At 53.9% G+C, this 12,788-nt stretch overlaps 1 protein-coding gene across 1 annotated transcript in view; it reads right to left on the bottom strand.

Moving 5' to 3' along the window:
- Positions 1-1,569, bottom strand: part of HPSE2 (heparanase 2 (inactive)) — a 115,217-nt gene extending 113,648 nt beyond the window's left edge. The window contains exons 1-2 of the mRNA XM_074908408.1: positions 1,310-1,569; positions 58-215 (exon numbers count right to left, since the gene is read on the bottom strand). Coding sequence (XP_074764509.1) covers positions 58-215; positions 1,310-1,569 — 418 coding nt within the window. The remainder of the gene's footprint in view (positions 1-57; positions 216-1,309) is intronic.
- Positions 1,570-12,788: the final 11,219 nt, after the last annotated feature.

Raw genomic sequence — 12,788 nt, 5'->3', positions numbered from 1 at the left:
CCGGCGCCCGCAGCCCCCCGCGGCCGCGCCGCCCCCCGTCCCGGCCCCGGAGCTCACCGTCCTCGTAGTTCTTGAGGTAGTAGTCGGGGCCGGGCCCGCCGCGGCTCTTGGCCGGGTTCTTCACGTTGTGGAACTGCAGAAAGTCCGTCCTCTTGCCCGCGAAGCGCAGGAAGGCGGGGGCCAGGCCCCGCGCCAGGGTCACCAGCCGCCGGGAGCTGGGGAGAGGAGAGAACGGGCTGAGGGCGCCGCGGGCCGCGACGGGCCCTCCCTGTCCCGCTACCGACAACGACCGGCGGCCACGGGCCCCGGGGACCCGCCGTTGCCCTCCAGGGTCCTGCTGCCCCTCCCGGCGCGGTGCTGCGCCGGTCCCACCGCAGCGGCGCCCGGTTGCGGGACTTCGCGCTGGCCGAGCGGCGCGACCCGGGAGCGGGGAGCCGCCCCGCCCGCCGGCGGTGGTGGCCCGGAGGCCGGCGGGACTCCGCTGTTCGTCCCCCCCCCCCCCCCCTCCGCTCTCCCCCACCCTACCCCCCCCCACCGTCGGCGCCCCCCGGACAAGTGCAGCGGCGTCCCGGAGGCAGAAGCGCTCAGCTGAGCGCCCCACGCGTGACCGTGCCGCGGGCCGAGCCGCCGGGGAGGGGAGCGGAGCGGGAGGGGAGGAAAGCGGGAGCCAGCCCGGCTCCGCTTCGCCCGCGCCCTCCCGCCTCCTCGCCCCGCTCCTTCCCCGGAGGCGGCAGCCGAAGGGACCCTCGGAGGGGGCGTGCGGGGGGGACCCGCTCTCCCTCCCCGACTTACCCAGCAGGGAGAGGGGCTTTCTGGGCGCCCCAGTGCCTCCAGGCCGCGGCCGCTCCGCACCGCCGGTGGAGCCCAGCGCAGCTGCAGCCCGGCTGGAAGTTCGGGGAGCAGAGGGCTCTGAAGACCTGGCCGACACCCCGCTCTCCGCCCGTCGGGACCTGGGGAAGGCTCGGCTCGGCAGGCGGCCCCGTTCCTGCTGCTGGGTTTGGGGGTTTTTCTGGTTGGGTTTTTTTTTTTTTTTTTTCCTTCCCTGTGCTGCCTCGGCCCCGTGTTGTGCTTTTTGCAGAGGAGCGGTTGTTGGAGCGAGGGGTGCACGACATTTTTGCAGTCATAACTGATAAGTCTCCGAAATGCTTTCTCCATTGCAAACATGTGCATCTTAATGGAAACCATGGCCTCGCTCCCTCCGTCACAACAAGCGCCGCCAGCAGCGCGGAGCCCGGCGGGGCTGAGCGGCGGGGCCGCCGGGGCGCCCCGCGGGCGGCGTGGGGAGGGCGCCGGGGGGCTCCTGCCTTACCTTAAGAAATCGAGCCAGCCATCATGAATGATGGAGGGGTCCAGCTGCAGGGAGAGGAAATTCTCACTGATTATCCTGACAGGGCTCTTGGTGTTGACATCAAGGAGAATGAGAGTTCTTCCCTTCACACCTGAAGGTTTCTCCACCGGCAGCGCTCTCCTGTCCCCGGCCTGGGAGGGCAGCGAGAAGGTGGCCATGAGAGCCAGCCCAGGTGCCATCAGGGCTAAGAGCCCGGGGGGGCAGGAGCTGGGACAGGGCATGCCGGAGAGCAGGAAACCCCTAATTAACTCGCTGTCTGCAGGGGCTCGCTGGTGGCTAATTGTCCTTATCTAAAGTGTGGGGCGCTCTGCCTTTTTTTGCAATGTTTTGGTGCTGGTGGAGGGGAACTCACGCCCCTGACCAGCCTTTCTCGCAGCCGGTGCCAAGACTCCTTGCAGCCAGCACCGCCCCTTTAAGAGATGCAGGCTCCAGACATTTTTAACTTTTTGAAGGTAAGGGGAGGCTCCTGGTTTAACCCCCTCGGCTCGGGGCCCGCCGGCCCGCCTCGGCCCCGCCAGCACCGAGCTTTCGCTTTGTGCCGGCTCCGCCGCCCACCGGCGGCCGCTTTCCGCCGCGGGAGCTCCCGCACGGCGCAAAACCGGGCCGGAGCCGGGACACCGAGACACCGGGAAGCTCGGGACCGGGACCGGGGCTGGGGCGTGGCGGTCGCCCAGCGCGGCCCTAGCCTGTCGCCGGTTGCGGGAACGGTAAGCCAGCGGGGGCGGCCCTGGTTGGGAAAAAGGGCGATTAATCACCCCGAAAAAAAAGAACCCAACAAAAAAAACCAAAAAAACCCAAAACAACAAAAAACAAACCACCAACTCGGGGAGAACTCGCCCCGAGCCAAGCCGGGACCCGCCGTGCTGGGCGAGGCCCCCGGGGCTGAGCTCTGGCGGCTCCGCGGGACCCGACGGGCGCAGCAGCGGGGCTGGGGGACGCCGGCAGCCCGGAGCCCCGGCGCGGCACGTTCGGCTCGCCCTGCCCGGGGCCACCGGCTCGGCCGGATGGCGCAAAAAGGGCGGTCGGGCACCGCGGGAAACCGGACCGCCGGCTGGCCTCACCCGCCGGCCTCGGGGCCCAGCGGTGTCCGACCCGCGGCGGGGAAAAGAGAGGGGCGGCGGCAGCAGCGCCCGCTGTGGAAACGTCCGCACCGGGGTGCAAAGGACAGCACGGTTCGATGGAACCGACGGTATCCCCCCTGCCAGGGCCAGCCCATGGCCGCTGCAGAGGTGCAAGCCGCCGCGGTTCGCGGCGCTGGGCGCAGGCTGATGGCACCGGGCCCGGGATCGGTGGCGGCTGCCGAGCATCCCGGGAGCGATGGCCCACTTCGGGGAGCGTCCACTCGAACTGGGCATCAAACCTCGGGCTCCCGCACGCCAGCAGACGGCGAGCTCCGGGACGCATAAGTCGCCCCACCTGGGCCCTCCGCCGCTGCCGTGGCCCACCCCGGTTCCCCGTTCGCCCAGGCCGGCCGGCACGCCACGCTGACAGCGGCTGGGCTGAGCCGGGCCCGGTGCGGTCCGTCGGGGCCCCGCAGCCCCGGGGCTGGGGCGTCCGCAGCACCATCTGCTGGTGAGGGGCCCGGCGCGGCGGGGGATCCGGCACCCACCTGCGGCCACCCCCGCGCCGGGGCCGGGAGGTGCCGGGGCCGCGGGGAGCAGCGGGGCTCCGGGGTCGAGGCACAGATCGCGCCCGGAGCCGCACGGAAGAGCGGGCCGGACGGCGGGGACCCGCCAGCCGCCCTCGGGGAGCCCGGCCGGGGTCGGGTACGAGCGCTGCAGGGGGGCAGCCCGCTGTGCCGGCAGGGCTCCCCGCGGCTGCAGCGCCCCCACCCCACTCTTCCCGGTGCCCGTGCGGAGCCGCTGCGCTCCTCGTCCGCCCCAGCCGGGGCCCGGGAGGCGCAGGGAGCGGACCCGGTGTTTCCCACGACGGCAAGTCCCGGAGCTCGGTGCGCTCGGTGGAGCCCCGCGCAAAGCGGAGGCAGCCGGGCCTGGGTCCCGGGGAAGTCCGCGGGCAGCGCCGTCTCCCGTGGAGATCTCCTCTCCCCTGGTCTCTCTGCCCCACGAAACGCTTTAAGCCCATCGCCCCAGCGGGCAGCCAGCCCTGCCCCGCTGCTAGCCCCGGGTGACCCAGGCAGGGCTTGTGGGGACACAGAGGCACCGTGCACTGAATCGTAACGGCGCGGGGGAGGATGAAACCTACCTCTGGCTCTGCTAGGGGTGAGCAGGGGATGCACAAATCAGGACTGATCATGAACTCATCCCGGTAAGGCGGAGAGGGGCTCAGACGCGCCTCGGAAGAGGCTACCGAGCGCAGCACAGGCTGACAAAAAAGCAGCAAAGGGGTGCCCGGAGCAGCGGGGCTTCGAGCGCTGGAAGAAGAAAGAGGATCCGGGGGAAAGGGCTGTGCAGTTTCAGCTGTGCAAAGCCCTGGCATCCCGGGACAGGAAGAAGGCAATTTAAGCCTGGAAATTTGTGTTCGGCTGCAAACGCTTCGGCCGTAGTTTGCAATGGCGCTTAAAACTGACCCGGGACCTGAAGCTTCCGCTTCAGAAGCTGCTCAGTTTTAGGATCACCTCCGAAAGAGGGACACGAGTTTCTGAATCATCTCGTTATTTTATAATTCCCCCTCCCGTGTTACCAGAAGACGTCCACAAGGCTTCAGGGACATTTGTTGCTCAAATCAGTGTTGTGGTTGCAGGCCGAAATTTTGCATTGTGCCTTCTGCTAAGGATGGCTCTATTTTGAAATGAAACTCTAGTGCGTTATGTAGTAAAGGACAAGAAAGAAAACAAATTTTCCTGTTTAACATCCTTTATATTTTTTTTTTCCTTACAAACAAACTACTTTGGAAGAGAAATGTGTTTATTCTTAATCGTTCCTCACAATTAGTCTCTGCTTTGAATGCAAACTCCGGATACAGTGAAGTCACTTATCTGCGGAGATATCACCAACAACATAAAACAGCAGGAAAAGGAGCAAAAAGCCTCCCAGCTGCCAGTGTCAGCTTCCAGATTCTGGGAAGACGGCACTAAAGGAAATAGTCACTTACCTGTCTCAGCTTTCCAGACCAACACCTGGAGTCTACCCCGATCCAGTGGCCTCAGAAAAGCAGTTGCACCCCATGCACCCCACTTTGCATCTGACTGCAGCAATGGCAAGTCGAATCTAAAAATAAACCGGTGTGGGGGTTTTGTTTGTCTGGTCGGTTGGGGGGGGGGGGGGGGGGAGCGGTGTTTTTGTTTGGGGTTTTTTTAACTAAACTGTAGGTTTGCTATAGAAGCCCTTTAAGTGCTAAAAAACTTTGGTTCCCTGCGAGCGCTGGGGCAGCAGCAGAGGACCAGGGAGCCCCGGGAGCCGCTGCTGCCGCCCGGGGACAGCCCGGGGACCGGCAAGGGGGGCCGTGGCGCACCTCCTTCACAGCAGTGCATACCAGATAGGAGGTATCTCAGTTTACACCAGCTGCGACCCTGGCTCGCAGTCCACCGGCGCGGTGAAGCACTGGTCCTTTCTTATATTACGATAATTACTTCAGAAAGCCTGACGCACATAAAAAATTCTATAAAGATTTAGTCGAGGTTTTGTCGATTTGGAAATACGTTTCTCCATTTTCCATCTACTCTAAACTTGCTGTTTTTAATCTCCAAAACAGTCATTGGAAAAGAAAACTGGGGGATGAGAAGCATGTCTATAAAGAGTTTAACCAAAGCACATTAAATATTTTCCCAACATCACCAAATAAACAACAATCCTCCAGCTCCCTATAAACTATTTAAAGCATGTCATATCATCTCTTCTGCTCTTGCCAATGTACTTTCCTTTTAATTTATAAGCCGATTAGAGAAGGGGCCTGTCTTTTTGTGTATATTTGCAAAATGTTTGGCACCCTTTCAGTCAGTCGCAGCACACAAACACTTAAATCTACATTTAACTTCATTATTATAGGTAGTTAATTCGATTTTTCCTCACTTTTGTAGAGATACAGCCTGTGAAAGTGCTCGTTGTAAATGGTCTGAGCAGTTGTTGAAGGGTTTCAGCAGAGGAAACCTCTTTGGATGTCAGGGCTGATTTAAAAAAAAAAAAAAGAAGAAAAAGTACAACGGAAATCTAAACTGAGATCTCAGGCTGTACAAACCAGTCCAAAAGAAAACGGGGAAAACCTCCTTAGGAGGAACATTTTTAGTTCGCTAGAAAATAAACTTCTGCTCATAAATGATGAAAGTTATTATCATCAGAGGATGTGCTGTACCAAACAAACCTCCATTAGGCTGGGAAGGATAAAACAGGCTAGACAGCCTTTTTTAAAAAAATATCATCATGTCTTTGATTCCCAAGATATCAACCATGTCTGTTTCTGTAGTGCTGTCAAGTAAACCTGAGTTATGGATGCTCTAAAAGAAGCCAGCAAGGAGAAAATTAAGCAAGTGAAAATTAAGAGCATTATCCATAGATACTTTACAAAAATATACTTTCTTTCCAGACTCTTAAGTTTCTGCCCTGTACCATGGCATGACAATTTCTGAGAAGAGCAAGGCCAGTGAATGTGGTGAAGCAATTGCATGACAGATTCTTTTTATTGAGATTTTTGTTCCTTCTGCACTGCAGTGTCCATAATTTTCAGCACAAAAGCCTTAATGTCTGGAATGCAACCTACTAAAACTGCCAGTGGCTCAAGGTGGGTGTTGCACAGTCTGAACTCCACTGCTGAAACCATTTTCTAGCATGTTCATGTATCATGTCTAACCTGAACAAGGAGGCAGAGGACAGCTGCTTGATTTAATACAGTATCCATGCATTGCTCTTTAATGTAGATGACCTGGGAAGTTCTGTAACAAGCAAATACATTTGTCTGGGTTAGGGGGACTGGCTGGCTAGAGAGCTCAGCGACAGCAGGAGGAAGGCAAGCCTACTGAGAGTGCTTCCTCCCTCCATACGTGCAAAAACCAAGGCATCGATCAAAAACAACTGCCTGGTCAGGAAGAGCACAGTCGGCAATGCTGTCTTTGCATTTTTGCCAGCATGAAAGGAACACTTAACTGATATTTCCAAATCTAGCCATAGGAAAATAGAGCATGGTGGTGCCAAGCTTTCCTTTGAGAGTCAGTCTGTACTCACTAGCTGACTAAGTAAGAAACGTATTAAAAAAAAAAAAAAAGACAGGGACAAAAAGAAGGCACTGGTCTGATAAAGGTTGTGAGTGTGGGCTCTCCCTGGTGGGTACACCACAAGAAGACATATGGGAAACTGGGGGGATGCAGCTGAGTTTCAGGCAGCTGCAGATCAATGATTTTTTTTTTTTTCTTTTGTAACTTAATTCCTTGAGCAGTTAGGTACCATGTCCTCTGCTAGAATAAACTGCATTTATTAACTTCCTTAATCTCCCTAATTTGATGCATGGTCTCAAAAATACTGACAAGCCCAGGATACCCTAGTCCTGATTTGTCTATGGGGAGAACTACTAAGTTCCCAAAGTGTCTATTTCCCAACAGGTATTTTGAGGTTCTTGAAAAACTGAGATGCACGATTTCCATAAGGCTGTGGGAACTGACTGCTCTGGAAGCCAGGTGCCATCCCAGCAGACAGAAATTCCCTTTGCCCTGTGCCTCTTCAGCAAACAGAAAAAAAAACCACATAATGACTGAGAGTACCTCTGTGTATAATGCCCTTCGACAGAGAACACTCTTTGGATCCATGAACTTCTCTGTACTCATCAATGGCTGGGTCTGATTTAGCTTTTGTCTTTCATATCTTGAGTAGAAGCAAATGTGGCAGCAATTTGTCATAGTCAAAGAGATACAGAAGAAAAACACAACAGTGAGATCCAGAGCTCTGCAGTGCTCCAAAGACCACAATAGCCTCAGAAATATTTTCCTCAAATTGAGCCTAGCCCTGAGGAGCAGAGAAATGTGTAGAATTATCCTTGTTTCACATCATCACGTGAAAAAGAAGTAGTGAATACGCCAATTTTACAAGCCTGAGAATGAATGCAAGCAAGTATTTGTCCCACCATCTGGGAGGAGATGATAGAGATGAAGGAAGAGGGAATACAGGGGGGATGGTAAAAGTTCACAGAGACCTTCTATTTTTCTGGAGGGATGCTTCACATTCCAGCAGCAAAAATGAAGGAAGCGGACATGAGGAGTAGATCAGAGAGGGGAAATAGGAAGATGGATGAAGTGCAACGCTGGAGGAGCAAACGAGTCAATTATGAAAAAGAGGAAGGGGCTGTGTGCAGAAACCAACGAGGAGACAGAGCTCAGGGGAAGAGACAGCAGCCAAAATGCGCTCAAGTTAGAGACACTGCCGGGGTAAAAAAGACAAAAAAATCAGAATATTTCAGGTAATGATAAAATTGTAAACCTCTATCCTCTGTATCTATTTGATTATGGCACCTCTGTCACCAGGTCTATCAGGACAACTGAGCATGGCCCTGCTATAGACAAAGACGGGAGAAATCAGCTATGCCAAAGCTTCAAACTGTTGGTTTGCGTAGAGAAATCAGAAGCAACACATGCAATTCACAGCTAGAGAGCAAGAGGAGGAACCACTGAGAACTGTGGGTCGTGCCTGAAAACCACACCAGTAGATGAATGAGAAACAAAGGGAAATGCCAGAGTGTAGAAGCAGTGAATGCCCAGAATGAACCCAGGAGATGAGGAGGATCAGCAGTGAGCATCACCAAATGAAGGGGAAAGGCCAGCAGTATATCACTGAGCTGTACTGATGGAGGGAGGAGGAGATGGGCTGGTGCTTAATAGGCCTTAAACCAGTACACTGCTTCCATTGGTGAAAGTCTCAAATAAATCCAGAAAAAGCAATCCTCTTTCTGCATAAATTCCAATAACAGTTAAGTTCCTGAGATGCTCTTCTTTAAGGTGGTGATGGAGAGACAAAGGTCTGAAAGCAGCATTGTAAAGCTGAAACTATGCAAAGACACGATCTGCCTGCAGCTTCATACAAATCTGATCTAAACCCTACCTCCTCCTACTGACAATGAACAAGCAAATAGTTCCTTCCCCTGTCTTGGGGGGAATGGGGCAGGAGAAAAATGTTGCATGATGACAAAGAGCTCTGAGAATAGCATTTCCACAGCCCTTACAGCAACACAGCCTCACCTCAGCACTGCTCCAGTGCTGGCACATCTGCAGAAGTGAGGGGGAAGGCGCAGGGTCCCTTGCTCAGGCACAGTAGCTTATCGCCCAGAAACAACTGCAGGGAAAGAGCACATATTCATAGCACAGACGTCTCCTTTGTCCTTTCCACCATGATCTGGGTGTTGCCTTGTTTCTTCTCGCTCCACAGTTTCCCTTCTGTTAGCCTTTTAGTAACAGCAACATGGAGAAAGCTAAAAATAAAGCTATATAAGCAATGTAATAGGCATGCAATTGCATGTCTATTTTCTTTGAAAAAAATGATGCTTTATTTCCTGTACAATGGAAACTACAGTTTGATGTTACAACTATTGGGTTTTGACTGAATGCAGAAATTTGACTTAAACAATGACATTTCCCCCTGTATTTAGTATTACCATATGTCACTGATTATATATTTAAGTTACAGAAATGAATTAAATTTCATGGCTTCCTCAAGTTAGATGCTCTTGGAGTGGACTGTCTTTTGTTATTAACCAAAATGCCTGGAAAAAGTTTAAATCAAAACAGCAGACTTTTGGTATCATTTCAGGAGAAAATTGGTTATCACAAACCAAGTGCTTAACATGTCATCATCCAGAAAGCTGGGTAAAGCTTAGCAAACCTGCAGCAACCGTGGCCAGGAAAGAGAAAAGGGGTTAAGTGAACACCACAGACTCAGAGGTGGAAAAAAAAAAAAAAAAAAAAAAGACACAGTGCACTGTTTGGAGCTCCTTTGCCTGGGGTCTTATTCCTTCTGCCTCAGAAGTTACCGTATATCTCACATCTCAGTGCTTATTTCACGTACTTGGGGAAAGTATCTTCTCTCAGCTGGCTACAGAGCATTAGTGACAATCACACTGCACACATGTTCCAGGAGAAACCAGCCCTGTGCTTGCTAGATTTTTTCCTGCTTTCAGGGGGGGAAGGGGCGGGGGGGGGGGGGGAATCCAGATTTTCTTTACTCCTTCTGTTTCCCATCACGATTTGGATTGCTAACATTTCTATCCCCACTAGCAGTCCCCCAGTGGCTCCTGGCCCTTTTCTAGAGGACCAGCAGACAGCAGACCCCCTGGGCTCCCTCAACCAGGAAGGAAACAAATTGCAACCTGCAGCCTCTGAGGCTCTGACCTCAGACCTTGAAGTCAAGGTGATGTGAAGAGACTTTATAAAACCGCCCATGTCTACACTTTCCTCCTCCTTCAGGTCCTGCCTGGACCTGCATAGTCAGAGCAGACGTGATCAGAGATGTACTACTGGCAGGGGCTGTGGACATTGTGGGCTGTGACACAGAAGCTGCAGAGGGAGCTCAGTGGTGGCAGACATGGTGTAAAGCAGAACCTGAGCAGTGCTGGTGAGCAGGAAGCAGGTTATTATTCCTAACTGAAGAGCAATGTCATAAGGGGAGAACAGGTAAAAGAAGGAGGCTTCAGCATAAGAAGAAAATGAGGACAGCTACGCTGTCCTTGCTGAAGGACTCACCAGGCAGGATACATCCAGGACAGGCCTCACTGAGAGCCTTGCAAATTCATGTCATACTTTGCCAAAGACTCAATCAATTGAGCATGTGCTAAAGCTCAGTTTGTTTTGTCTTATTTGGAGCTTTGGAAGATATTTCCTATCTTGACTCACTGAACATGCTCCAGCCACACACCTGCAACTTCTGGAGTGCATCCTCTCAGCAAGAGGCTGCCTAGCACGTCGTCACTTATGCAGGGCAAATCCTACTGAAAGCACATCAGACCACAGCTTTCGCACCAGTTTACTTTTACATGTAGCACGTGTAAGCTAACATCTGGCAAGAACACAACTATGTCCTGATCGAGATGGAGCTTATTGCAACAGATGGCGTTTGATACTGCAGGACCAGGGTAGCTCCACCCCAAACTACGTGTTATTTCTCTTAGGCATTTTTACACCCTCTGGCCACATCTTTTTGGGAGTGGACCTGTTGTCACTAAGGCCTTGCAGTTCCCTCCGGACCACAGGCCACACTCAACCTAGAGGTCACTGCCTGGTCCTAACATCCAGGTTATGTTGCTCTCATTGAGACATCTCAGTGCATGAAGCAGGATCCTGACGCAACTGTTAATACAGCACATTAATATAACATGAGGTTAGCAATACTCTGAACCAGATAGTGCCTTCAGCGCAGGAGGAAACTTTCTCTCCAAGCAGCCAGTGGCTCTGCCAGCATGCACACAAGCAGCACTGGTAGTTAGCAATCTAACAAGCAATGTCTGGTGCCCATTTTGGGGCAAAGGATGGAAAAGCCACCAAAAAAGCAGCCTCCAGTGCCACCTCTTCAAGATTGAGACTTTCATCCTAGCAGGAAAAGTGTTCAGAGGAGAAAATTCAGCATCAAAACAAACGTTGCTGCAACTCTGGAAGATGCGAGACGTGACCAACCGTCTCTGCAGCTTTACACATTTACTGTCCGAGATCGTTTTGCGAGAGGTTTATTTTGCCGGTAGACGTACGGAGAGAGATTGCCACCTTGTGGTTCCTCGTCCTGCAGTGCCATGTGTCTTTTTTAATGGTACTAGCCTAGACCAGTGGTTTCAAAACTGCTGTCTGAGCATTTCTGGTGACGAGGGTACTATGAACGAGAATACTTTCCAAGTATTTAACTAAAAAAGCAAGCCTGTAACTCACAGTCTTCAGCTCCTATACCGCAAAACTTAGTACCAGAGAATCTTTCAGGAATCTAATCTGCAAGTTAAGAAACATGAGTACCTACTGGCATGGGTACACAGCTTCCAAACAGTCATCCAGAATGCTGTGGCAGTGATGCGTCTTTACAATATTATCGGCGTCAAGAAAACTGTAAGAAATTCAGTGCTGATGTCGGCCTGCAGTTTCAAAAATCTGTGATGGTCTCAGACAGTAGTTCCCCCAGTGTCCTAAGAAGGAAGGAGCAACCATGTGCCCATCCCCGCCACCTGCAGATAGGAAGGCAGGAGCAGACTGAGCTCGTCCCTGCTCACTCCGGGTACCGCTTAGGACAGTTTGTGAGATCTGTTCCTCAGGTCGTACAAGTTAGGGTAAGGTCTGCAAACGGAGGGTACCAGTTGTCTCCTCTGTGAATCATGCCCAGGTAGAGCACCTGGGAGTATTTCCCCACTGGAGCTAGGGGAGAGTTAGAAAGGGGAAGATCAGCAAGAGCTTGTGAAGCAAGCACACGACCCCTGTGAAATCTCAGGGAATTAATCAAATTTGAAAAAAATTTAGCAACCTGTCCCAGAGAGGGGAAGAATCTCTCCTAACACAGCAAGGAGCACACAGCTCCTTGGCAGCTTTTCATGTCAATCTGCCTGCTGACATACTGACACAGAAAGTGGCCCATTTTCATGGGTGCAATAATGAGTGAATAAGCAGAATTTTTGAGGCACTTCCTTTTCATCCATGACATTTTTTGACTAGCTTCCTGCTTTGCCACTAGTAAGCCTGTTATAGTTGTAAGCAACTGACTCTTTTCCAGTTCTCAGCCTCGATTCAAGGTTGTTGTGGATGTTGGTCCAGGGAAGACCCAAAAGTTTCAACAGTCCCCAAGTGCCTTCTTCAGCACATACTTCTGAAGCTGTTAAGCCCTGTTTGTGTACCATGTTCCTCATCAGGTCTAGACATGAGAATCAATGTCACAGTGTGGTACATTTGTTTCCTAGCAAGAGTGCAAAACCTAACGACTATCCGCCTCCCGTTATAAAGAAAATAAAATCGCTTCGACGGGAAGAAGGGAGATTAATTTGAACTGAAAAGCGGGAGAGCTGGGCCTCAGCAGAGAGCAGAGGGACGCTGACTGCGGATCCCAGCTCTAGATACTGCTGGCAGAATCCTTGCAGCGAACCTCGACTGCGGAGCGCACGGGCCCCCACAGCCCCCCCGCAGCCCCCCGCAAGCAGCGCACCCGGGACGAAACCGGGAGCGAGGGCAGTGGCGGGGCTCGCTGCTGCTCGGGGCCCGCAGACCCCTCCAGCTGCCGTGGGGAGGGGGGGACACGGCCCCGCATCCCCGGGGGTGGGCTCCTGGGCAGCGCCGCCAGCGTCGCACCAGCTGCGGGGAGAGCGTGCCGTGCCGGCCGCCGTGGGGATGCTCCCGCGTGGAACGTGCGGGGCGGGGGCGCCAACCGCGCCGGCCCCCGCTGCGCCGGCCCCTCCCGCCGGGGCGCGGCGGGCCGGCTCCCGGTCGCACGTGGCGCGGCGGCTGCCCGCCCCCCCGGCCCACGTGTGCCGCCGCGCCACGCCGCGCCGTGCCGGCTCCCCGCCGCAGTCCCGGTGCGGCGGGCGGGCGCTGCGGTGCCGGCGCAGCGGC

This window comes from Athene noctua, chromosome 5 (assembly GCF_965140245.1).
Source record: "Athene noctua chromosome 5, bAthNoc1.hap1.1, whole genome shotgun sequence".
NCBI classification, from domain to species: domain Eukaryota; kingdom Metazoa; phylum Chordata; class Aves; order Strigiformes; family Strigidae; genus Athene; species Athene noctua.
Note: the sequence above shows the minus strand (reverse complement) of the source record. Positions and strands in the feature narration are given on the sequence as shown.